At 47.7% G+C, this 25,502-nt stretch overlaps 1 protein-coding gene across 23 annotated transcripts in view; it reads left to right on the plus strand.

The window, feature by feature from the left end:
* Positions 1–2,630: 2,630 nt before the first annotated feature.
* The window catches only part of MTCL1 (microtubule crosslinking factor 1), a 125,545-nt gene continuing 102,673 nt past the window's right edge, over positions 2,631–25,502 (plus strand). For 20 of the 23 annotated variants that reach the window (XM_028837983.2, XM_028837987.2, XM_028837985.2 and 17 more), the window contains exons 1-3: positions 2,631–3,896; positions 14,470–14,694; positions 16,379–16,537. In XM_028837983.2, the coding sequence (XP_028693816.2) occupies positions 2,844–3,896; positions 14,470–14,694; positions 16,379–16,537 (1,437 nt within the window). In that variant the 5' untranslated portion in view covers positions 2,631–2,843. Of the gene's footprint in view, positions 3,897–4,609; positions 4,745–5,192; positions 5,281–13,104; positions 13,151–13,634; positions 13,694–14,469; positions 14,695–16,378; positions 16,538–25,502 lie in introns of those variants that run through there. The other 3 variants (XM_077975242.1, XM_077975243.1, XM_028837992.2) reach the window with 3 other exon arrangements.

The raw sequence follows: 25,502 nt of genomic DNA on the forward strand, positions 1-25,502 counted from the left end.
TGGGTGGTGCATGCCTGTAGTCCCAGCTACTTGGGAGGCTGAGGTGGGAGGATGGCTTAAGCCCAGGAAGTTTGACTTCAGTCTGGGCAACATAGCAAGACCCCATCTCTTAAAAAAAAAAGGAAGAGAGAAAAAAAAAGGGAAAGCATTGATTGAATACTTCCTTACAAAGGGCTAGTAGTCCCATTTGCCGGGCAAATAATAAGTAATAAGGAAGATGAATTTTATCTGACTTATTACCTGAAAGAAAGAGAAGCTGGCTGCAAATCCTACGGTCATCAAGCTACTGTCTTTGGAAGACTAACGTATTGAAACATTGTTGGGGGGCCCTTTCCTTGAGTGTATTTGGTGTGAGAAGCTGGCAAGCTTGTGCTGAGAGTCCCGGCCATAATTCTTCGGAAATGTGAGGGTGTGGGAGGCTTCAGGGTCTCTGGAGGAAGTTCTAGGCAGAGGTCGGTTGTGCTCTGGCCGGACCGCGAGCCCCCTCCCGCGGAAGGGGAGCGCTAGAGCGCCCTCTGGGGACAGCCGGCCCGGCGCGCGCGGCGGCCGACACCTCTCAAGCCTTTCGGGCTGCGCGGTCATCCACGCCCACCGCGGAGCCCACAGTGTCCTTCTCCCAGCGCGGGAGAAACGGCTAGGGCATTAGCCTCAAAGGAGATTAAGGAATTGGATTTCGTGGAGATTGGGTTTCGTGCGTGCCGTCTCACATTCAGAGGCATTCCCAGAAAAACGACTCACAAAGAGCACAACAGCAGCGGAGCAGGCGAGGTCTCAGTGTCCCCAGAGCTCAGCCAGGGCCAGGCAGGACGACTTCGGGGCAGGGCTCTCCTGACTTACAGGATTACAAAAAAAGGGTTCATCCTGCATTTTTTGAAGGAGATGGCTAAGTAGGGTAAATCTGTGGTTAAGATCACAGACTTTGGAGTCGATTTTTTCTTTATTTTTGTGAGTCGCCCCCCCCCCCACTTTTCTGTCCCTGCTCCCTCGGCCCCCTCACCGCGCATACTGCCACAGCCACTCGCAGCTCCCATGGCCCACCTCCCTCTCCTCCAGGCTGGTGCCCCCGGGGTCTTTCTGAGCACATCAGATCATCTTGCTCAGAATTGCCCTGGCTACCGCCTCTAGTTTAATGCCCAACGGTCTTGGTAGGATATTCGGTGCCACACACCCTCCAGTCTCCCCTCTAATCCCTAACCCACCTGCCTCCCCGCCTAGGGGCCCTGCTCTCTGCAGGCTCTACTGTGTCCTGGGCCCTCAGCTGCGAGACCAACCCGTCCTTCCAGGAAAATGCAAGCCTTCCAAGGCGGGGTTACGCTCCCGCCCTCCACCTTGTAATTATTACCTGACCCTCTGTCTCCTGCAACGCCAGGGCTAGAGGACAGGCTGGCCCTTATTCCTATGGACACTGGCCAACATCCAACGCCTGGGACATAAACTGCACCCAATGGGATGTGAACTGCACTTTACAGTTTGCACGGTGTGTTCTGGTATTTGCTCAATCTTCACACACACTCAGGTGGCAGTACGTTTTAATGATGCAGGCGAGGGAACTGGGGCTCAGAAAGGTCTAGTGCCTTCAAGAGGTAGAACCGGTGCCCGGGCTCCGGGCTGTCTAAGCGGAGAGCCTGCAGGACTCGGAATCCTGAGGACCTGAGTTTAAGCCCGCTCAGCCAGGCACTGGGTGAGGCATCGCAGGCAAGTGACTTCACCTCCCTGCGCCGGTGCCCTAGTCTTTACCGAAGACAGCAATTCCAATCCGGGACTGTGGTGAGGTTTAAATAAAACAATGCCCAGTAAGTGGCCAGCAGGCCTGGCTCGCAGCCGGAACTATAAATGCGAGTTCCCTTTCTGACCCCAGCTTGGCAAAGGCTTCTCCTGTTTGGGCAGCAGCTCCTCCTCTTCTGAACTCCCGAGGCCACAGGGGTGCCAACTGTGGAGCGCCCGCCGTGCCATTTTGACGCGAGAGCTGTGTCTGGTACCAGCGATCCTTAAAGGAGCTCGGGGACCAGGGGCACAGCTTAGACAGGACGCGGGGGAGGGGACGGGCCTCGGGGAAGCGGGCGGCGGATGGAGGGGCACAAGGGGGGCGTTGTCAGCCGCCGCACATGCCTTCCCCAAGTGGCCGGTGCCGCCCCTTGCCCCCACTTCGCCTCCGCCTCTTCCCTTCCTCCCTAGCTCCTGGCAGCGTCTCTAGGGCCTCAAAAAGCAAGGAGGTCCCCGGGCGGCGAGGGCGCGGGGACCCAGCCTGCGCCTGCTCCCAAGGGCGCGCAGGCCCCGCCCCGTCCCTGCCGGGCGCCCGCCCCCCGGGAAGCGCAAGCCCCGCCCCTTCCCTCGCCCCTCCCCCGCGCGGCGCCGGCTGGCTGGAGGCGGGGCATGCGCACGGGCAGCGGGCGAGGGCGCGGGGCGGCGGGGCGCGCGCGTGCGGCTTCTCTCAGCCGGGAGCGGCGGGGGCGGGCGCGGGCCGTAGCGGGCCGGCGGTGGGCGGGGAGCGGGACGCGGGAGCCGGGCGCGCGCCGCCAGCGCCGCCGCGGCACCGGTGACCGCGAACCCGGAGCGCGGGGTCCGGGGATGCGAGCGGCCAGGAGCCGCCGCGCTGCTGAGCCGGGAGAACTCGATCCACGGTGACATCAGCGAGGGGCGAGCGCGGCGGCGGCGAACCCCGCGGGAATCCTTGGGGCCGGGGTGCGGGGGGCGGGGAACGGCGGGAGCGCGGGGCGCAGCCCGGGCGGGGCTGGGACAGTGATGAGCGAGTGCGCGGGGAGGCTGCACGCCGCCGCCGCCGCCGCCGCAGCCGTCGCCGCCCGGAGCGTCTGCCGCCTGAGCTGCTGCCCGCGGACCCCGCCATGGAGACGCTGAACGGCCCCGCGGGCGGAGGCGCCCCGGACGCGAAGCTGCAGCCGCCCGGCCAGCACCACCGCCACCACCACCTCCACCCGGTGGCCGACAGGCGGCGGCTGCACCGAGCGCCCTCGCCCGCCAGACCCTTCCTTAAGGACCTGCACGCCCGGCCCGCCGCGCCCGGCCCGGCCGTCCCCTCCTCGGGCCGAGCCCCGGCGTCCGCCGCCCCGCGCTCGCCCAACCTCGCGGGCAAGGCGCCGCCCTCGCCGGGGTCCCTGGCCGCGCCCGGCCGCCTCTCCCGGCGCAGCGGCGGCGTCCCGGGCGCGAAGGACAAGCCCCCGCCGGGCGCCGGGGCCAGAGCGGCGGGCGGTGCCAAGGCTGCCCTGGGAAGCAGGAGGGCGGCGCGCGTGGCGCCCGCGGAGCCGCTGTCCCGGGCTGGGAAGCCTCCCGGAGCCGAGCCGCCGCCCGCCGCTGCCAAGGGCCGCAAAGCCAAGCGCGGCTCCCGGGCGCCACCCGCCCGCACCATCGTTCCCCCGACCCCGGCCGCCCGGATCCCTGCCGTGACCCTCGCGGTGACCTCGGTGGCCGGGTCTCCGGTCCGCTGCTCGCGCATCAGCCACACGGACAGCAGCTCCGACCTCTCCGACTGCCCCTCCGAACCCCTGTCCGACGAGCAGCGCCTGCTCCCTGCCGCCAGCAGCGACGCCGAATCTGGCACGGGCTCCAGCGACCGAGAACCCCCCCGAGGAGCGCCGACGCCGAGCCCCGCAGCCCGAGGAGCGCCGCCGGGCAGCCCCGAGCCCCCAGCGCTCCTCGCCGCGCCCCTCGCCGCGGGCTCCTGTCCCGGGGGCCGGAGCATCCCGGGCGGGGTTTCCGGGGGTTTCGCGGGGCCCGGCGCGGCGGAGGATGCCCGGGGTCGCGCACCGCCGGAGCGACCAGTCCCCGGGACCCCCAAGGAGCCCAGCCTGGGCGAGCAGCCTCGGCTTGTGCCAGCGGCGGAGGAAGAGGAGCTGCTGCGGGAGATGGAGGAGCTGCGCTCGGAGAACGACTATCTCAAGGTGAGCCGCGCCTCGGCCGCAGGTGTCCCGGGGCGCCCCCGGAGGGCCTGGCTGCGGCGGGGACCCGCCAACCCCGCCTTCCTGGGCCTGTCCAGCGCCTTCTCCCTCCTGCCCTCCACGGTCCTGCCCCCGCATTGTCAGGCATTGGGAACTTAAGCCTAAACTTCTGGAAGGAGCAGCAAGACCTGGGGGTCTCCGCCAGTTCGCAACCCACTTCGCTGTTCTCGCGTCTAGAACTCTTGCTTCTCTTCGCTGCTACTTTTACTTTTGTTGACCTGTTGGGGCCTAGGAGGCTGTAATCGTTTTGGGGACATCAGCCGACACCCCCGTCCCCGCTCAGAACGTGCCAGCCTCACTTGTGGGAACAGGTGATCCTTCGCCAGGGAGCTCTAGCCGGGCCACGTGCAGGCGTGGCGGTTCAGGACAATGCCACTGGGGGGCCTCGGCTGCGGACCCGCCCGCCGCTTCTGCAATAACAGAAAGAGCTGGGGGCCCTCGGGGTCTCCTGGGCTCCGACATCCCGGGTGGAGGGGGCCGCGCTGTTTTCGGTGACCAAGCTGAAGCTCAGTAGTGGTCCTTGGAGTGTGGCCCGGGTTGAGGAGCAACAGTGTTGCGCCGGCCAGTCCTTTGTAAGCATCTAGGAGCCGGCTTTCTGTGTCAGGAGAGGCCACGCCAGCACTTTCTAAGGAATCGCGGCGCCTGCTGCACTCTCTGAGTATTTTCCGGCAGGGCCTGCCGGCAGTGGCCTCTTAGTCGCCTTAGCACTGAGTGCTTAATCCGGCTCCATCTTTTCTCCACGGAGGGGGGCTGACGCTGCAGACGGGGTTCCCGGGGTCAGGACGATCCAGGTGACTTGAGAGAAAATAAGGGGAGTTGTACTGATAGCAACTGTTTTATTTATTGTAATCTTCAGGTTCGTAAACAACTCCGGTGGTATAAATCTGTGTATCTGTTAAGTCTTAGTGAGCAGCCTTCAAACCCAGGGGTGTGGCCCTGCGTCTTCAGGGGGTTATGTGATTTGAGCTGTTTTCTCGTTTTTGGCTAATGGGATTGAGGACTGGGTTTTAAGGTGAACGGTGGTGAAGTCTGCAGTTCACAATCAGAGCACGTTAACACTGCTGGGTGGTCCCAAGCCTAAATTTCTTATGGAGCTGCTCCAACCAGCTGAGCCTTGTAGTTATTTTACTTTGTGCAAGAAGTAACAGTGAGGCAGAGAAAGAGAGGTGACAAAATAAAGATTGGGGCTTACAGCAAGATGTCTCAGATAGTATGTTTGCTTTTGTCACTTACTCTTAGGTAATAGACAACGGAGTGAAGTTCAAAGGCAACTATGTTGTGGGTGACTCCATCATGAAAGCAGCTGTTTTGTAAATCTCCAACAAATGTAAGCTCCCTGAGGGTGACAAAGATAATCTTGTTTCTGTATCCTGGGCTCTTAGCATAACCCCTGACTTAATTTCTGATTGATTGGTGTTTATCCAAATGACTGCTATGCAAGGGAAAATTGTATTTCTTTAAAGAAGTTTCTCATTATACCTTTGATCTTAAGGTAGGCTATCCATTATTTTGAAATTCATCCTTGGTGCAACTGGTTATTTGCTTTATTTTTTTGCAATGAATGAAATGTGTCTGAGCCTGGAGTCTCATATAGTGTATTTGGTATTTCAGTGGATCTTCCCAACAACATAGCATGGTGGTGGTGGTATCATGGTCATAACTACTATTTCACAGACGGAGATGCTGAGAACCTAAAACAGAAGTGACATGGCCAAGGTCATGCAATGAGTAACTGGTGGCACCTGTGTTTCCCCAGCGCCTCTGCCCATTTTACTGCACCGGGATGCAGCCGTATTTCCAGCGAGGCTGCTTTCCTCTGAGCACACTGCTTCTCAGTTGTTTTCATAGCTCAAAATGTTCCTTGTGGTGAGCTTTTCTAGGGGCCCTCTGTTTTCAGGTGAGAGGGCCGTCATGACCGTCTCTCCACTAGCCTGTGTACGAATGGTCACATAAATCCCACTGCCAGTGTTTCAGTTGTGAGGACTGTTCAGTTGCCATTTACTGTGGAGGAGGTGTCACTTGCATCCATTTACTCTGCCTGAGCCCACTTCCCCACCCTTCCTCTGGCCAGCATGAGGGGAGAGAAGAGGGTTCTGAAGGAGGCTAGCAAACCAGATGATGACGTGTATGCATGTGAGGTGCTCACTTGGTCACTCAGAAGCTTAAATGACAATAGTTCAGTTCGGGAAAGAAACGCAAGGATCCGAATGGACTTTTTTCCTACAGGTCATGGAGCCTGCCCACATGTGCAAAATTGGGTCCAGAGCTTCAGGGACCCCATGGGGCACAGGCAGTAGTCATGCCTTTGCAGTGGTGGTTAGCGTGTGCCCCTTATAAATCAAAACTTCTCTTTTTGTTGTTTTCAGGGGTACTTTTTTCTGGTTATTTTCTTTTCTTTTTTCTAAAGAGACAGAGTCTTGCTCTGTGGCCCAGGCTGGAGTGTAGTGGCATGATCATAGCTTATTGCAACCTTGAAACTATGGGCTCAAGTGATCCTCCTGCTTCATCCTGCTAAGTAGCTGGGACCACAGGTACACACCACCAAGCTGGGCTAACTTTTTAAATTTTTTATAGAGACAGGGTCTGGCTATGTTGTCTAGGCTTGTCTTGAACTCCTGGCTTCAAGTGATCCTCCCTCCTTGCCGTCCTAAAGTGCTAGGATTACAAGTTTGAGCCTCTGTGCTCCGTAGGGGTACTTTTTAAAGAGGGTAGATAAAAGTACATCCTTGACCTGCTGCTTTGTTCGGGAGCTGCACAGAACTAACTCTCAGGATTAGATACAGCATCCATCTATTCCATTGTATCTGACAAGAGGCTTGGCCCACAGATTTTATGTTGCTGTATTCTGGAGGATTCCAAGTAAGTGCTGTCATCATTGTACAAGACTGTTGCAGTTTCTGAACTAGAATGACCAAAGCCCAATTCAGCAGAAAAATAAGTCCAGCAAAACCTTAGGAGGATGTCCTATGGATCAGGACATTTAAGTGGAATTATCTTGGCTTTTAGCCAGGCTGCTGTATTTTTTTATTTTATTTTATTTATTGTTTTTGAGACGGAATCTTGCTGTGTCGCCCAGGCTGGAGTGCAGTGGCGTGATCTCGGCTCACTGTACCCTCCGCCTCCCAGGTTTAAGCAGTTCTCCTGCCTCAGCCTCCTGAGTAGCTAGGATTACAAGTGCCTGCCACCATGCTTGGCTAATTTTTGAATTTTTAGTAGAGACAGGGTTTCACCATGTTGGCCAGGCTGGTCTTGAACTCGTGACCTCAGGTGATCTGCCTGCTTTGGCTTCCCAAAGTGCTGGGATTGCAGGCATGAGCCACTGCGCCCGGCCTGGCCTGTGTTTTTTAAAATAGCCAGTGTCAACAGAGAAGTGGACACCTTCTGTTGTGCTGTAACAGAGCACAATTTCATCATCTCTGACTCTGCTTTCTGTTCCTTCTCCACCTTCATCAAATGGTGCCTGGGTGACTAGGTGAAAAATGCAAAATCAATCCAGGTAGCTGGCTTTCGTGGGAAAACACAGACAGAAAAGCACTCTTGTTGTCCTTTGACCTCTGATAAACTCAAATACATTTGGAAGTATTCCGAAATTCAGGTGAGTGCTTCAGTTGAGTTATCCAAAGGCCTGGGCTTCTCATAAAACCCAGGCACTTCCTTAATGTTGAGGACTTGGGTAAAGTGCTGGTGTGTTCCTTCCCTGCCAGGCTGCCAGGCCTGTGTTTTGCTCGAGTGCTCTGAGACAATCAGACAAGCCGGAATGCTCATTGTCAACATATTAATTATGTTCTCTGTTTCCACAGGCTTTTCAGGAGGACTTAATCAGTTGGCATTTACTAGCCTATTTTGAAAATGCTTTTAGTGGCCATAACCTCACACCTCCCCCACCCCCAAAGAGTGTCCTCTTGTCATGCTGACCTCCGCAGGGTGGGTGAGGATTGGGGTGGGAAGAGCTGTTTCTTTTTGCTTTGCTTTCTCAGTTATTTCATAGGAATTGTTTTTTGTTAAAAGAAAACAAGTTGGTGCTAGATACAAGGGCAGATAAAATTGGCTTCTTGGAGAGGAATGTGATTTCCTAAGGGAGAGGTTGAGCTTTGGTTTTATGGGTTGCAGTGTCTCACTGCCGATCCAAGTTTACCATCCTGCTTCTCATTGGAGTTAGCCTTTTGAGTTTCAGGCCCTGACCTGGTTAGTGACATTTGGCTGCCGGGCTGCCCAGGTACCTGGGCTCAGTGTGGCCTGGGGGTGGAGGGGCACTTGGAGAGGAGCGCAGGCGGTGCTCTGCTGCTGATGTGTCTCAGCGCCTCCTTGCTCCCCGCCTCCTACTCCTTTCTCTTTCGGAAGGGTTAACATGGACAGTATTCCCCATTCTTTCCCGATATTCGCTGTCCATACCCGCTGTGTATTCAGCCAGTGAAAGAGAGCGGCTGTGATCATTTTCAGTGGCAGCTAATGTAGGCGAGAGCTGCGGCCACCAGCTGCTGGCTGACCGTCACCTGGTAGACAGTGGGAGTGGCCCTGCACCTCCTTAGTTACAGCTGGAACTCTTGGAGGAGAACATTTCCCTTGTCCGGAGGGAAGTGAGGTGGATTATTCGTATGTTACAAAAGACAGTAGTTTCTGTCTGCCCAGAAGATAGAATTATTGCAGCAGTAGCCAGATGACTGCTTCTACCATCCAAACTGGGTCTATTTAAAGAGGAGGTGCTAAAATAGAGATAGTTACTGATTTTGGGTATTTAAAAGAGATTCAGATTTTCATATAGTTATTAACATGATTAAGAGTTTTCATCACTTTACTAAGAAACATGGATTCGGTTTTTATTATATATTTATGAATAACTATCCTGTTAGAGGTTTTCATCGAAACATGTAATTTTAATCTTGGTTTACTCTAGTGCACACGTGGTACCTCATTATTCCTCTAATTTGAGATATATGATAAGGCTTGATTTGTCAGCCACAGGCAAAGGGGAATAGTTGACCGGACTTCACAGTACTTCAAGATTTCGTTTTATATACAAAACTTAAAAAAGATACTTAATTAAAACTAGCTTTTCAATGAGATAATGATCTAACACTTAAGTATCCTCTAGACTTGGTGTTAATTCGGTAAAAAACTATTAAGGACAGTTTTTTTTTCTTATTTCCGTGTATAAAAAGACAATAGCAATTTTCCAATTTTATTTACTATCTTTTAAGTTACACCTGTCAGAAACATCATATGCTCTGCTAGATTTGGTGTACGTAAACTTTTAGTAGGCAGATGTCGTTAAGGTTCTGCAATACAGTTTTCTACATTGGAGCATGCTGTAAGAAAATTAATGTAATGTTAGTTTGAAAATCGCTATCCATCATGACCCTAATTCCAGTAATCATAGTTTTTGCTCTTCAGATGGCTGCTGCCAGCTTACATGGTTTATAATTTGCTTCTGTTTAACTGCTTTTCATTGAACCTGAAAATTGCGTTTTTCTAGGCTCTCTGGGGAGAGTTGAAATACTGGCCCTGGTCCTATCTCTGCAACAGACCAGTGGTAGAAAGCCATTTATACTTATAGAATCTCAGTTTCCTCATTTTAAAGATGGGAGTATTAGCCAGGCATAGTGGCATGTGCTTGTAATCCCAGCTACTCAGGAGGCTGAGGCAGGAAGATCACTTGAGCCCAGGAGCTCAAGGTGGCTGGCAGTGAGCCATGGTTGCACCACTGTGCTCCAGGTTGGGTCACAGAGTAAGACCCTGTCTCTTTAAAAAAAGGAGGGAAGAGGCATGGATATCTTTGCCGCACATTGCAGTGTCTTCCTAAGAGCCAGTTGCTCTTGTGTGTTGTCACTTGTCGAGCTGTAAATGTTAGGCTGCTTTTATTGGTTTACACTGATGATCGGCTTTTAAAAGTACAATTGAAGGTCTGTTATTGTTTCATTCATCCAGGTTGAAGCAAATAATTTATAGTATTTACTTGAAAGAGTGTGTGTTTGAAAACAGACAGGCCCGGGTTTGCAGTGTGGCTTCCGTTTACTAGATGTGAAGCTTTGGACACATGTAACTAGCCTCGGTTTTGTTTTTTTGTCTAGAAACTGTGTAATATGTTCCTAACAGGGTTGTTGTAGGGTTGGTAATGAGGGTGAGGTGCTTAATAAACGACGCCTGTTCTGTAAATTTAGATAAAATATGAATTATAAGAGCAGTTATTTAAATACGTGCAGTTATGGTGCATTAGTCCATTTTTATACTTCTGTGAAACACTAGACTGGGTAATTATTATAAAGATAAAAGGGTTTAATGGACTCACAGTTCCACATGGCTGGGGAGGCCTCACAATCATGGTGGAAGGCAAAGGAGGAGCACAGACACATACTACATGGAGGCCCGTAAGAACCGTGCAGGGGAACTGCCCTTTATAAAACCAGCAGATCTCTTTTGAGACTTACTCACTATCACGAGAACAGCACAGGAATAACCCGCCCCCATGGTTCAGTTACCCTCCCACTGGGCCCCTCCCATGACACATGAGGATTATGGGAGCTGTAGCTCAAGATGAGATTTGAGTGGGGATCCATATGGTATGGGGAACCATATCATATGGTCTCTCCCTAATTTTCTTTTTTCTTTTCTTTATTTTTTTTGAGACAAAGTCTCACTCTGTCACCCAGGCTGGAGTGCAGTGGTGCCATCTCTGCTCACTGCAAGCTCTATCTCCTAGGTTCACACCGTTCTCCTGCCTTAGCCTCCCGAGTAGCTGGGACTATAGGTGCCCGCCACCACGCCTGGCTAATTTTTTGTATTTTTAGTAGAGATGGGGTTTCACCGTGTTAGCCAGTATGGCCTCCATCTCCTGACCTCGTGATCCGCCTGCCTCGGCTTCCCAAAGTGCTGGGATTACAGGTGTGAGCCACCGCGCCCGGCCCCTAATTTTCTTTTCAGTACAACTAATGTTGGTGATATTTGTGCCAAAAAATATTGCTATTTACATCTGGCCTGCTCAATGATGTGGAGGCGTGGTTGCATCTAGCCCTTGAACAGTTTTCATCACCTGTAACATATGTATGAAAATGTAGCATTTAACATTAGGGTGGATGTGGGTTCTCCTATTGCAAAGTCTGAAAGCTAGAGAGGTTTTATACCTGGAAGCTGTATCTTGCATCTTAGGGCTATATTGCATTTTAAAAACTTTTGTCTGAGTTAAGATAATCCCAGGCATTAATGACTCTGGAAGGCTTTCTGGAAGGAAAAGCAACCACAAACCATTCTTCTCATGAACAGAATGGCCACAGTCACTGTATATTTGTATGTAGGGATATACATATACATATATTGACTTAGTGTTGAACATTTAGTGATTATTGCTTGTATTGAACCGATTTGTATTAATGATTCAGTGAAACAATTACCTCTTTACTCAGAAACAAGCATTGCTATTAGGTTCTTAAAGTCTGATCCATTAGTTTCATGGATGGGGTGTGAATCAAACTTGATGTTGATTTTTGAAGATTCAGAACTAACTTCCCACTCTATTGAAAGAGTGACAACCACAAGGCTCATTTTAAAGCGTTCAGTCTGCAGTTGACCTCCTCTAGGAGTGGGTAGTGTAGGGGTACAGCTCCCATAGGGCGTCATCAAAGCCTCAGTGATCAGGCGTCAGTAACAGCCTACTCTTTGTGGAAGATTTCTGGAAGGTTGGCAAGCACTGTCCTGAAAGAGCTGTGTTCTCTGGTCCCCTGAAGAGCCCATACCACCCATTCTGTTTATGTGTGTTCAGCTGATCAGCTCCTATGCTCAGTTCAGTAACTTCCAGTTCCAGCAGATCTTACCACAAGGACCAGGATTTACCAGGAGAGATTTCCATGGAGGAAAAAAGAAATGAAACTCAGAGTTCACAACATTTTCAGTGTTAAGATTGATCTTTCTTAGGACACATTAGGACATCTTATATTTTTAATATTTTCATCATTGGTATAGAAATTCTGTAGGAACATTTAGGAGCCAAGAAGAAGAACATTTTATGCATTTGACTACTGGAAAGTTGGTGAAGCTCTCTTCTTTAACATCTGTTCTCCTTGGTAGCCTATTGAAACAGGCTCCAGTTGAGTCCTGGTCAAGCGAGTAGCTCATTCTCTTGATGGGATAGTGTAGGCAGAGTGGAGAGAACCTACAGGCTGGATTGGGGGATGAGTTGCCATATCTGTGCCCTATCCAGTCGACCATTGTGTATAGCTAAGGTTGACCGAAGCATCTTCGTCACCCCATTTTGTGCCAACTCTTATTTTTCCATAAGGATTCCCAATTTTATTTGTTGTGTTTCTTGTACTTAATCTTACCTAGGATAAACACATCTTCAGGAGATTTCTTTTTGTTCTTTTTTTTTTTGTCTGAGGCTCAGATGTTGGGCACGTTGTTTTATATTGTTAGTCAATTCCTGGTTTTAAGAATAAATACAGGATTAGCATGAGTGGTAAGAATCCAGGAACAAACTAAATAGCAGGACAAGAATGGACAATTAGTGTGTCTAAGTGTAGGCGATACTTTTTTTTCTTGAACCTTAATATTAAGTGAATAAAGTAAATGGGAATAACTGAGTGCATGCTATTCTGGAGGCATCTAAAACATCAATTATGAAACCAGTCAAGAAAACCCCTAGAGTGTTTTCTTAATCTTCCTCCTTCCGAAGTGTTCCTCCTTTAAATCTTGTGTAACACTTCAGTAGCGTGAGTATCTCATACCTGCAGCTACGTCTGTAGGTTTGGGAAGAAGCTTTCATCATTGGGCTGCAAGACTGGAACAAAGCGAGCATGCAGTTGTGTCTGATGTTAGTTGGCTTTCTGACTTGGTGTTTGTAAGTGTTCACTGGCGCACCTGTGTGTTCATTCAGCAATATTTATTGAGGGCCTACCGTGTGCTCCATGCTGCTCTGGATGCAGAGAGGAGCAAGACAGACAAGCTTGCTCCCCTCTGAAGCTTACCTTGTTAGTGTAGGTGACAGACAGTAAGTAGGAAAAAATACCAATACTATTAGATGGCACTCAGAGGTGGGAAGGAAATAGAGCCAGCAAGAGACTAGAGACTTGGGGGCTGATGAGGGTGGTCAGGGGAGGCTTTCATGACCTCAGGTTATATGATGGAATGAACTCTGCAGAGATCTGGAGTGGGGAGTGTTTTCAGAAGTGGGAATAGCAGGTAAGGTCTTGAGGCCTGAAGAAGCAAAGGTGCGAGCAGTCTCAGACCCTGCAAGGCTAGTCGTGGGCAGGGAGGGAGTGTGGCCAGGAGGCCCTAGGAGGCCTGGAAAGAAGGAAGCCCCTGGAGGGTTTGAGAAGGGAGTGAGGTGGTCTGATTTGCACATTAAAAGGATCACTCTGCTGGGTGGGGGACAGACTATAGGAGGATTAAAGGGCCAGCTGGGCAGTGGGCACCTGTGTGTCTCCACTTACATCTGTGTGTGGCTCCCCTCCGCCAGGGATGGAGGCCTGGACCAGGGTGATCCGTCCGGAAGGGGCACAGCTCTGGCTGAGGGCTTGGCTGCAAAATGGGAGGGAAGGGAGAGCCAGGAATGACTCCTTGGGTTCTCCTGTATTCACGGTACATTCCTGTGGACAGCAAAGAGTGGAGGTGTGGGAAGTACAGGATGGGTGAATGGGAAGAAATATACCCAGTGTGTATTTAAATAATGGAAAATGTCTCATTTGTGGATAGAGTCGCTTAGTTGATGCTGAGATGCGTCTTGTGGAACAGAATTTTTGGGACATTTGCAGGTATGTTACAGTTCCAGGGCAATTAGCAGTTGTTATCCTACTGAAGTGTATGTTCTTTTTTTTTTTTTTTTTTTTTGAGACGGAGTCTCGCTCTGTCACCCAGGCTGGAGTGCAGTGGCCGGATCTCAGGTCACTGCAAGCTCCGCCTCCCGGGTTTACGCCATTCTCCGGCCTCAGCCTCCCGAGTAGCTGGAACTACAGGCGCCCGCCACCTCACCCGGCTAGTTTTTTGTATTTCTTAATAGAGACGGGGTTTCACCGTGTTAGCCAGGATGGTCTCGATCTCCTGACCTCGTGATCCGCCCGTCTCGGCCTCCCAAAGTGCTGGGATTACGGGCTTGAGCCACCGCGCCCGGCCTGAAGTGTATGTTCTTTGAAGGCAGGGTCCCTGTGATTCATCTTAGTACCTAGATTATGCCTTAGAGATAAAGGCTTAGGTCAATGTTTGGTTTGAATCGAAAGGTTCGATTATCTGCAGAGTTGATTTTATTTGATTATGTACGGAGATGTTGGGAGTGGGATAAGTTCTGAGGGGCCACAGTGAATAATCCAGTTTATTAGCTTCTGGTTACATAAGATTTGAACAGATACTCAGTTATATTATCTCGTGCAAATTTCCAGAGGTTCTGCTGCCTATCACACAGGCGTGGCCTTGAGCTGATGGGTAAGCGTGCAGGTTTTCGATATTTAGTATTGAGGAGCGGGGATGAAGGAGAGACACACCATCCTTTTTTGATGTACTTGGCTCATAAATCTTCTCTGTCTGGTTTGCATAGGATGAGTTAGATGAACTCCGTGCTGAGATGGAAGAGATGAGAGACAGTTATTTAGAGGAAGATGTTTACCAGCTGCAGGAACTTCGGCGAGAACTGGACCGTGCTAATAAAAACTGCCGAATCCTGCAGTACCGTCTTCGGAAAGCTGAGCAGAAAAGCCTGAAAGTGGCTGAGACAGGTCAGGTGGATGGCGAGCTTATTCGAAGCCTGGAGCAGGACTTGAAGGTGAGTGAGAGGGGTGGTGCGTGCACCCCCGAGGCTGCAGGACTGGCTGGCCACGTGCACATTGCCCTGGTGTTTTTTCCCTGCTTGTGTCTGTCTCTACAGATTGCAGCAGAAACAGTCTTGGTTTGCTTTATGGCTTATAGAGTGTGTGTAGTTGTGTGACTTTGACAGCCCAAGGTTTAAATTTGTCATAATGTTAACTTTAAAAAAATGATAATAATCTGCGATAACAAAGAATTAATACATGCCAATGGATCTGACAATTGGATAGAAATTCTGCAGAAACTCTGAAAGATATGAAATTAAAAAAAAATCTATTTAAAAAAAAATCTATTATCAGTGTAGTCAAAGGCCACTCGTAAAAGTTGACCATATCACTTCACATTTTTTATTGTTATTTAGGTTTCTAGGATGCAGAAATCCTGACATTCCCATAACCCAAGCAAGACTTGTGTAGTGAGGATCTAACGCCAGGAGAAATTATCACAAATTGTCTAAGGTGTCTTTGAGAACCACTGGGAGAAGTGGGAATAATGGGAAGAAATCCCAGACTTTATGCCATTGTCTCTCCGTGGGCAGTGAGGCCCTCATGACCTGATTATCAAATCATTTATCTAGAGATGAATTATGCATACTGTTCTCTTTATTACCAGAGTACTTGTGAAATCTCATCTAGCCTTTCAGTGTGATAACAGGAAAAGAACCTCTGTAATTCTACCAAAGTTATAAACCACTAACAAAATGTCATTCGGTGTAATAAAGGGTGATTTATATTTCTCTTACAAGGCCTCTTTCCTCATTTGCTTTTAGAAAGTAAACATGTTTGACTGCTTTGCTCATTCAAATGGTTTACCATACCAGAGCCACAGTACAAAATTTAAAACTTGACTACATTGAACATCTTAAGCATGCAGCATTTTTTTTTTTATTATTTTAGACACAGGATCTTGCTCTGTCACTCAGGCTGGAGTGCAGAGGCACCATCATAGCTCACTATTACCTCAGACTCCCTGGGCTCAAGCGACCCTCCCATCTTCACCTCCCGAGTAGCTGGGACTATAGGCACCACCATGCCTGGATTATTTTTTATTTTTATAATTTTTTTAGAGACAGGGTCTCACTGTGGTTCCCAGGCTGGGCTCAAACTCCTGACCTCAAGTGATCCTCCTTTCTTTGCCTCCCAAAGTGCTGGGATTACAGGCAACTTATTTGTTTTGTTAGCAGGTGGGTTCGGTATTACTTTAGTGAATAGAAATGTTTATTTGTTTACTATTATTTAAATTTCTCGCTTAAAGCCCGTGAGCCTGGGCAGAATTGGCATTCGTGGTGACCATCTATGGGGGAGGAGGGTTATCCAAAGTGGGCTTTAAAAACTATTTATTTTAAAGCCATTTAACTTTAGCAGTTGGGGGGGTTGTATACCAACTTTAGTGACAGTAATGTTAGCACGTTCTGATAATGCACCACTATCAGACCAGCCGGAGTGGCCTTTTAGTCCAGATGTTGATTTCATTTTTAAACGAATCTCCTCCTCCTTTTAAAAATAGGTCGGTTATGTACTGCTAGGGTCTTTGCTATGTGGTGCAATATCATATTAATGTTTTTGCCTCTGACGTTGTCTGATAGTACCCTTAGCACACACAAAGCCTCATATCCTGATAATGATCTCTGTGGGTCGATGCAGGTAGCCAAAGATGTATCTGTTAGATTGCACCACGAACTGAAGACGGTGGAGGAAAAGCGCGCTAAAGCTGAGGATGAAAACGAAACTCTCCGACAGCAGATGATTGAAGTGGAAATATCCAAACAGGCCCTCCAGAATGAGCTGGAGAGACTGAAAGAGGTAATCCAGAACCGTGGGGCTCCTGCCCCTTTGGATTTAATAAGGAGGAGCTTGGAACTCCACGTGCCCCCTTCTCGTTGTGGTCGAAAGCTGGGGTTGGCAAACCGTGGCCTGTTTGGCTCAGAAGTTAGGTTGTTTTTACATTTTTTTCCTAGCATGGTAAACAAACAAGCAAACAAGCAAAACTCGCAGGAAAGAAAGCCTCCAAAAGTAAAGAAGGCTATGGATTCAATACTGTGTGATGCTTACAAAGCCTAAAATATTTACTATCTGGCCCTTTATAGAAAAGGCTTATTGGGGCCTGGTCTAAAGCTAGTTTTTGTAATTACCACTCAGATGAGCTGACCATTAATTCCTTTGATGTGTCCAAGTGGAGGCTATTATTGCTAGAATACAGAATTAAGAAGTAGCTTTTTTCCCCAGAGTCTTCTCCAGTGAACTGGAAAGTATGTTATGGTTGTCTATGAAAGCTGTGTAAACAGACAATGTATGTATGCCACCTATGTAGCTAAAATGAGTTAAATACAGACATTTTTAAATTTTAGGGAGTGATTTTTCTAGCAAAGTAGTCTGGAAAATGAATTTTTTTTTCTCATGTGCATACAGCAATGCGAATCCTGTTTTGTTATTGACTTCCATTATAAGATTAAAGCAGAGTGTTTTCTTGGAAAATGTCCTGCATGTGTTGAAATTAAAAGCCTTTGGCGAAGGCTTTAAGCTTACAGTGAATTCTGGCACGTTACCTGCACCTGCCAACAGCCTTGCTTAGCGGCTCATTTTTCCTTTGGAAAAGTTTCCTGATTCACCCGGTTCTTCCCTATCCATGCTCCCTCCCATCCGCCGCACCTGGTTCTGGCCCGAAAGGCTCTGGGCGGAGTTGTGCGTGTGTGATGCAGGCCCTGCTCTCAGGGCGCCTCCATTTCAATCAGGTGCATAGATAATAAACAAATCACAGCAAAGTAGCAGGCATGCCCCTCTCTGCTTCTGCCCCCACCCCTCTGCTCACAGCTGCCTAGGCCTCCCTGCTCTTCCCACGCATATCCTCAGGGAAGGTTCTTTCTCCAGGCACTCACCTGTGGCTCATTCCCTTATCTCTTTCGGGTCCTGAGATTCACTCAGCCCCTCCCCTCAACACTCGTGAAATTTGTCCCCATCTCCACCCTGGCCAGCCCTGTTCACCTTCCCATGTGACATACGTATTCTGGGACATTATTTGTCTATTGTCACCGCTTATCTGACAATGCTGTGTTTTCTTTCTCTGTCTTTCATCCCTGCCCTCCTTTACTGGTGCCCCTTCGGATCACAAGCTCTGTGGGGCAGGGACAGGGGCTTTGTCTGTCTGGCTCACTGTGGGGCCTTCATGCCTGGAACAGTGCCTGGAACATGCTGGGTGGAGGAATGAATGAGGGAGCAGAGCATAGAGCTGTGTGATCAGAGCGTGCCTGGGAGATGAGGTGGCCTCCCAGAGGAAGAGGTTAGCTTCTGGGAGCTTGCTTTCATCACAGGTAACCCTCACCCCTTAACTTACACTTGTATCTGCCCCCAGGACTCCAGGAATTTGTCCTCTAACTGAGGAGCTCTGCCTCAATTAAAGTACCAGTTGCTGGTACTTTACTTCCCTCCCATTCCTTTGTTCTAAGTTTGCTGGAATAATTTCCTTTCTCAGTTTGAGCCTGACCTTAACAGTTAGAGGGTAGAGAAAATAGTTTACAGTTGACTCTGGAACAACGTGGGGATGGGGGGCATGGGGGTCATCTCCTGTGCAGTTGAAAATCTGTGCATGTCTTGTAGTCCTAGAGACTAGGGAGGCAGTGGCGAGAGGATTGCTTGTGCCCAGGACTTTGAGGCCAGCTTGGGCAACACAGCAAGACCCTGTTTCTTAAAGAAAAAAAGAGAAAATAATGTATATAGCTTTTGACTCCCCTAAAACTTAATAATAGCCTACTGTAGACTGGAAGCCTTACTGATATAAAATAGCCAATCAACACATACTGTGTATGTTGTATGTATTATGTACTGTATTCTTATAATAAAGCTAGAGAAAAGAAAATGTTAAAATCAGAAGGAAGAGAAAAAATATTTACTATTCATTAAGTGGAAATGGACCACCGTAAATGTCTTCATGCTCATAGTCTTCACGTTGAGTAGATAGAGGAGGAAGAGGAGGGTTTGGTCGTGCTGTCTCGGGTGGCATAGGTAGAAGATTTGAGTGTAAGTGGACCTTCACAGTTCAAACGTACGTTGTTCAAGAGTCAACCATAGAAGTATATTTTATAAAATTTTATATGTGTATACATTTGTGTATAAATCCATAAACATATAAATCTATATTTTAAGTAGGTGAAGATTCTTTTGCATACATTTAAATGGATTTGTGTAGGACTTGGCATCTCTTTGGAGGAAGAAACAATTATTGTTGCTCTTGACATTCAAAAGCAAGGCCAGGGTGAGACAAGGATCTTCAGAGAGCCTGATGCCGGCTCAGGGTGGATGTGAGGAGAGAATGGAGAGGGATCAGCCCTCCCTTTGTAGGTTAGAATTACTGAGAGGAATTGTTCAATTAGGATGAAATAAGTATTTTACTTCCAGAATTGCAGTCAGCGTGGTGGGACCGTATATTTACACCAAACTTCTAAATGAATCATAAAACTGACAGGAGTCCCAGGAGGGTTAGATGCTGGTAGATTAAACTGGAAGCAGAGAATGATGGCATCTCGTGATACAAGGTTCAAAGGGGGTGGAGGAAATATTTATTGGAAAATGCCAACTGCTGTCTTTGTGAATTGGTTCTTTTTGCAAAAGCCAGTACAAACAGGCTAAGCTTTGCTCTGGGGTGAGGGTAATATTTTTTCTATCCTGAGCCTCACTTTTTGTTGTTCACCCCTGGAGTTTTGTAAATGGATGTGTGACTTCCTGAAAACGGCAAGGACAGTTCATGGGTTGTGTGTCTGAGCAGCAGCAGTTGTCGCAGGTGTGTGTGTATCCCCTCGGCCTCAGGGGTCTGTGAGACAGCATCTCCGTGCTTTTTTTCCTCTGGAGCCACCATTCCCTTCTCTCTGAAGCTCTAGACTGTTTCCAGCTGCCTAGTGGACATCTCCAAAATGAGTTTTTCCTAGCACTGTAGACTCTGTCCAGAAGAAACTAATCGCCCCTTGCCCCACCCTGCACCTTCTCTGTCTCCTATTTGTGTAACGGTCCCTGAGTCCTTTCAGTCCCCAAGGCTGACAATGGCGTTACCCTTAACCCTCTTCTCCCTTCTTCAGCTGCTGGCTCAGTGCTGTAGGTTTGGCTTTTGCAGGCTTTGGACATTTCTTTCTCACTGATACCTGATAGAACATGGATGAACCTTGAAAATCTGCTAAGTAACAGAAGCCAGACATATTGTTTGATTCCATTGATAAGAAATATCCAGAGTAGATGAATTCATATAGACGGAAAACAGATTCGTGGTTTCCAGGGGCTGGGGAGAGGGGAGAAGTGGAACCAACTGCGTAATGGGCAGGCGGTTTCCTTTTGGGGTGATGAAAATGTTTTAGAACGAGATAGATGTGGTGGCTGCACAACCCGTGAATGTACTAAATGCCACTGAGTTGTGCCCTTGAAAATGGCTTGTTTTCTGTTATGTGAATTTTAACCTCAGTACTTTGGGAGGCTGAGGTGGGTGGATCACCTGAGGTCAGGAGTTCGAGACCAGCCTGGCTAACATGATGAAATCCTGTTTCTACTAAAAATACAAATATTAGCCAGGCGTGGTGGTGCGCACCTGTAATCCCAGCTACCCGGGAGGCTGAGGCAGGAGAATTGCTTGAACCCAGCAGGCCGAGGTTGCAGTGAGCCGAGATCATGCCATTGCACTCCAACTTGGGCAACAAGAGCGAAACTCCATCTCAAAAAAAAAAAAAGATTTTTCTTTCTCCAGCCTATCCATACTTTACCAGTCCCCCACCTCAGACGAGTATTTGAGAGCTGACAGTGTGGGCTGACCACGCACGTTGAATGTATACACGATTTCTAGTCCTTTCCTTTTCTCGCTGCATGCCAAAATTCTGACCATCTCACTCTGCTTAGACAGACAGACCTGCCTTGGCTTGTCTAACTCTTTCACATGACACAGCAGCCTATTACCCCCTGACCCATCCCTGGCGCGCTGTTGGGTTTGCCACTCCAGGGCTGTAGACATTGGCCTGAAATGGAAGAGCGGTTTAGAAGGCTGATGGGGACTGTGCACTCTGATTCTTTTTGAACTGCTAGAGGTGTGTCTTTGAAAAGTTACTTTCTCTATTGATAAAAAAGGGCTGATCTGGCTAGAATTGTCCCTTCCCACTAGCCAGCTTCTCGCTGGCATCCTGTGCCTGTTCACTCTTGGAGTCTGTGACCCCAGGCACCCACATGCCCTCTGCTTGTACCAAAGCTCAAACAATTTTCAACCTTTTTTTTTTTTCCTGATATATTTCTTCTAGTATTCAACTCTACGTATAGCGGAGTCTCTCAAAAAGTAGGAAATGGTTAACCTTGGCTTAGTTTCCACTTCTAAGATTGCCCTAATTCTTTCACTGAACAATATTTCATTCTACCCCCAATTTTTAGAGTTCTATTACATGCTAGACACAAATAACAACTAGCCAGGTTAGCCAGCACTTATAGGGATGAGAGACATGTTCTAGATCATTCCGGTGAGCTCAGGTTATTGAAAAGAGTCCCAGGGAACCAACTAAGAGATGGTTCTTGTGGCCGCCTTTTCTCAAGCTCAGAAAATGACATGGATTCCCTGGGTTTGGTTGAGACTTCTTTTGTGCATAGTAAATCATCAGATTTTGTAATAATTCCTGTGTACTTGAGAGGAACGTGTTTTGGGGTGCAGACTTTGATTTAAATCTATTAGATTGAAGACTTCAAACTTCAATTGTAACCCACAGCAAAAAGGGCATCATCACTCAATATACAACTATAAACAAAAGTTTAACAAGGTAATGCTTACCTTTGTCATTTGGGGTGCACTCTGATATTTTCCATTCAGGTAAAAAATTTTTTTAATGGTGGTTATAAGATTGATTTATAGTTCATTAGTGTATTGTTGGAATTTGGGAAAATGTGTTAACTCATTTGTTCACTGTATACAAATTTTCTATATCCTTTATATCTTTTTGTCCCATTATAATTATGTATTTTAATTTTATTCTTGTAATTTGTCAAACTTTGCCTTATGTATTTTGATGCCAAATTTTTAAGTGAAAACAGATTTAGGACTCTTCCTCGTGATGAGTTATTCCCTTTATCAGTTGGTAATGACCTCTTTCTTCTAATGTATTGCTTTTTGCTGTAAAGTCTTTTTTATCTGCTTTCATCATCTATACCAGATTTCTTTTGGGTAGTGTTGGCTTGGGATAGCTTTTGTTTCTGTTTTGTTTGTTTTTTTTTTCCTTAAACAACAGACATTTATTTCTGCCAGTTCTGGGGGCTGGGAAGTTGAAAATCAAAATGCTAGTCAGTGTGGTTCCTGGTGAGAGCCCTATTCCTTGCTTACAGATAGCTGCCTTCTTGCTGTGTTTTCATATGGCAGAGAGCATGAGAGTGAGAATAAGAGAAGAGAGAGAGCGAGCAACAAGCACATGTTCTGGTGTTTCTTCCTCTTTTCATAAAGATATTAACCCCATCATGGGGCCAAGGCCCCACCTCCGTAGAACATCATGCTGAGGGTCAGGGCTTCCACATATGAATTTGGGGGAGGGCATAAATGCTCAGTCCATAAAAAGGGGAGAGAAGAGGAGGCAAGTTAGGAGGCTTCTCCAGTAAATCCTTGAGAGAGATGGTGGTGATCTGAACCCCAGGGTTTTGGTAATTCTTTTAAAAATTCTTTTCAATTTTAGATTCGGAGGCATGTGTGCAGGTTTGCTACATGAGTATCTTGGACAATAGTGAGGTTTGGGCTTCTAGTGCACCCACCACCCAAACGGTGAACATTGTACTCGGTAGATAATTTGTTTAAACCCTCACCAGCATCCCACCCATTCTCCCCGCCTAAGGACTCCCCGGTGTCTATTATTTACGTCTTGGTGTCTATGTTCACCCACTGTTTGTTTAGCTCTCACTTGTGAGAACATGCAGTATTTGATTTTCTGTGTCTGAGTTATTTGACTTAGGATAATGGCCTCCAGCTCCATCCATGTTGCTGCGGAAGACAGGGTTTCATTCTTTTTTATTGCTGCGTAGTAGTCCATTGTGTATATATACCACACTTTCTTTATCTAATCGTCTATTGACGGATGCTTAGGTTGATTCCATGATTTTGCTATTGTGAATATTGCTTTAATAAACATACGAGCGTAGGTGCCTTTTTTATATAATGATTTATTTTGGGTAGATGCACATTAGTGAGATTGCCGGGTTGAATGGCAGTTCTATTTTTTTTTTTTTTTTTTTGAGACGGAGTCTCACGCTGTTGCCCGGGCTGGTGTGCAGTGGCGCGATCTCGGCTCACTGCAAGCTCCGCCTCCCGGGTTCCCGCCATTCTCCTGCCTCAGCCTCCTGAGTAGCTGGGACTACAGGCGCCCGCCACCGCGCCCGGCTAATTTTTTGTATTTTTAGTAGAGACGGGGTTTCACTGTGGTCTCGATCTCCTGACCTTGTGATCCGCCCGCCTCGGCCTCCCAAAGTGCTGGGATTACAGGCTTGAGCCACCGCGCCCGGCCGGCAGTTCTATTTTTACTACTTTGAAATTCCCCGTACTGTTTTCCATAGAGTTGTACTAATCTGCGTTCCCACTAACAGTGTATAAGAGTTCCTTTTCCTCCATATCCATGCCAACATCTGCTGTTTTTTGGTGTTTTAATAACAGCCATTCTGACTGGTGTTTGATGATATCTCATGGTGGTTTTAATTTGCATTTCTCTGATGATTAGTGATGTGGAACATTTCTTCATGTTTCTTGGCCACTTGTATGTCTTCAATTGAGAAATGTCTGTTCATGTCCTTTGCATAGCCTGGGATAGCTTTTCTATGGTTTCTGTAGTTTCTATTTTTCTATGTCATTATGTTTTCTGTGTATTTCTTGTGAATAGAATGTAGCTACATTTTTTAAAAATGCGATCCGAGACTCTCTCTTTTTTAAACTGATAAATTTAATCCATGTATATGCATTGTGGCTACTGATGGTTTGAGTTTATTTCTATCATTGCATTTTATTTCTTTATTTTCCCTGCTTGTTCTTTCTCTCTCTCCTTCCTTCCTTCCTTTCTTCCTTCCTTCCCTCTCTCCCTCCTTCCCTTCCCTCCCTCCCTCCCTCTCCCCTTTCTTTCTTTCTTTGACTTCTGTTTGAGTTTTTAATTCTGTGTCTTAGTTGGGAAGTTATACATTCTATTTTTGTTATTTTAATGATTACTCACATATTTAATATGCATGTTTGAATTGAAGTTTAAAACTAATCATTAACTGTATTCTCCTCCTGAAGAATACAACCATCTTAGAAAGCTTCAACTTTAATCAAATCTTGTCTTTCATATGTTTTATATCATTTTAGTTTCATCTTTTTAAAATGACCTTTTAAAAACTTATTTAATAGCTAATGCTTGTTTAGATTAATTTACAGTTAATTTAATTGCCAGTTTGTTTACTTATCATTGCTTCTTGAGTGTTACTCCTCTGAGTTCGGTTTCCTTCTTGCTGATCTTTTAATACATCCTTCAGGGGTTCTTTTCAGTAAACAGTATTGCCTGAAATGCCTTCATTTCATAATGTCTTGAAATCTATTTAGTTGGGCATGTAATTCCAACACTTTGAAGATAATATTTTATTATCTTTTGGCTCATTTTGCTATAGAGAGGTCTGCTGTCAGCATAATTTTTATTTTTGTAGCTAATCTGTCTTTACTTCCTGATGACTCTTATACTTTTTGTGTGTGTGTTTGGTATTCTATAGTTTCTGTCCGCTTTGTCTAGATTTATTCTTATTTTGCTCAGCATTCACCATCAGTCTGATTAAATCTGTCATGAAATCTGGAGAGTTTTCACTCCAAATAGTGTTCGATAGTGAAATTTTCTCAAATCGTATTTCCTTTCATCACCTGTATTCTTTCTAAAACTGATGCTAGTCTCATGTGGGACCTTCTTATGTTGCCCATTCTTTTTTTTTTTTTTTTCCTCTGAGACAGGGTCTCGCTCTGTCGCCCAGGTTGGAGTGCAGTGGTGCGATCTCGGCTCACTGCAACCTCCACCTCTGGGGTTCAAGCAATTCTTCTGCCTCAGCCTCCCAAGTAGCTGGGCTTACAGGCGCGTGCCACCAAGCCCAGGTAATTTTTTTTTAATTTTAGCAGAGACAAGGGTTTCACCATGTTGGACAGGCTGGTCTCAAACTCCTGACCTTAGGTGATCCACCCGCCTCAGCCTCCCAAAATGCTGGGATTATAGGTGTGAACCACCACACTCAGCTGGATGGCTTGCTTATTGTACTGTTTTTTGAGACATGGTCTTGCTGTCGCCCAGGCTGGAGTCCAGTGGTGTGATCACAGCTCACTGCAGCCTGGACCTCCTCGGGTTCAAGCAGTCCTCTCGCCTAAGCGCCTTTCACCCCCACCCCTGGCCCCAAGTAGCTGGGACTACAGGCTAGTGCCACCATGCCCAGCTAATTTCCATATTTTTTGGAGAGACAGGGTTTTGCCATTTTGCTCAGTCTGGTCTCAAACTCCTGGCCTCAAGGGATCCTCCTGCCCTAGCCTCCCAAAGTGCTGGGATTACAGGCGTAAGGCCTGCCTGTTATATATATTTTTCTCATTGTTGAGTTTTGAGAGTTCTTTGTACATTAAATTAGTTAATTAATTAAAAATTTTTTTGAGACAGGGTCTCCCTCTGTCACCCAGATTGGAGTACGGTGGTATAATCGTGGTATACTGCCACCTTGAACTCCTGGGCCCAGGGGATCCTCTGCCTCAGCCGTCTGAGTAACTAGGACTACAGTTACACGCCACCGCACC

The sequence above is a fragment of the Macaca mulatta genome, chromosome 18, assembly GCF_049350105.2.
Source record: "Macaca mulatta isolate MMU2019108-1 chromosome 18, T2T-MMU8v2.0, whole genome shotgun sequence".
Taxonomy (NCBI): Eukaryota; Metazoa; Chordata; class Mammalia; order Primates; family Cercopithecidae; genus Macaca; species Macaca mulatta.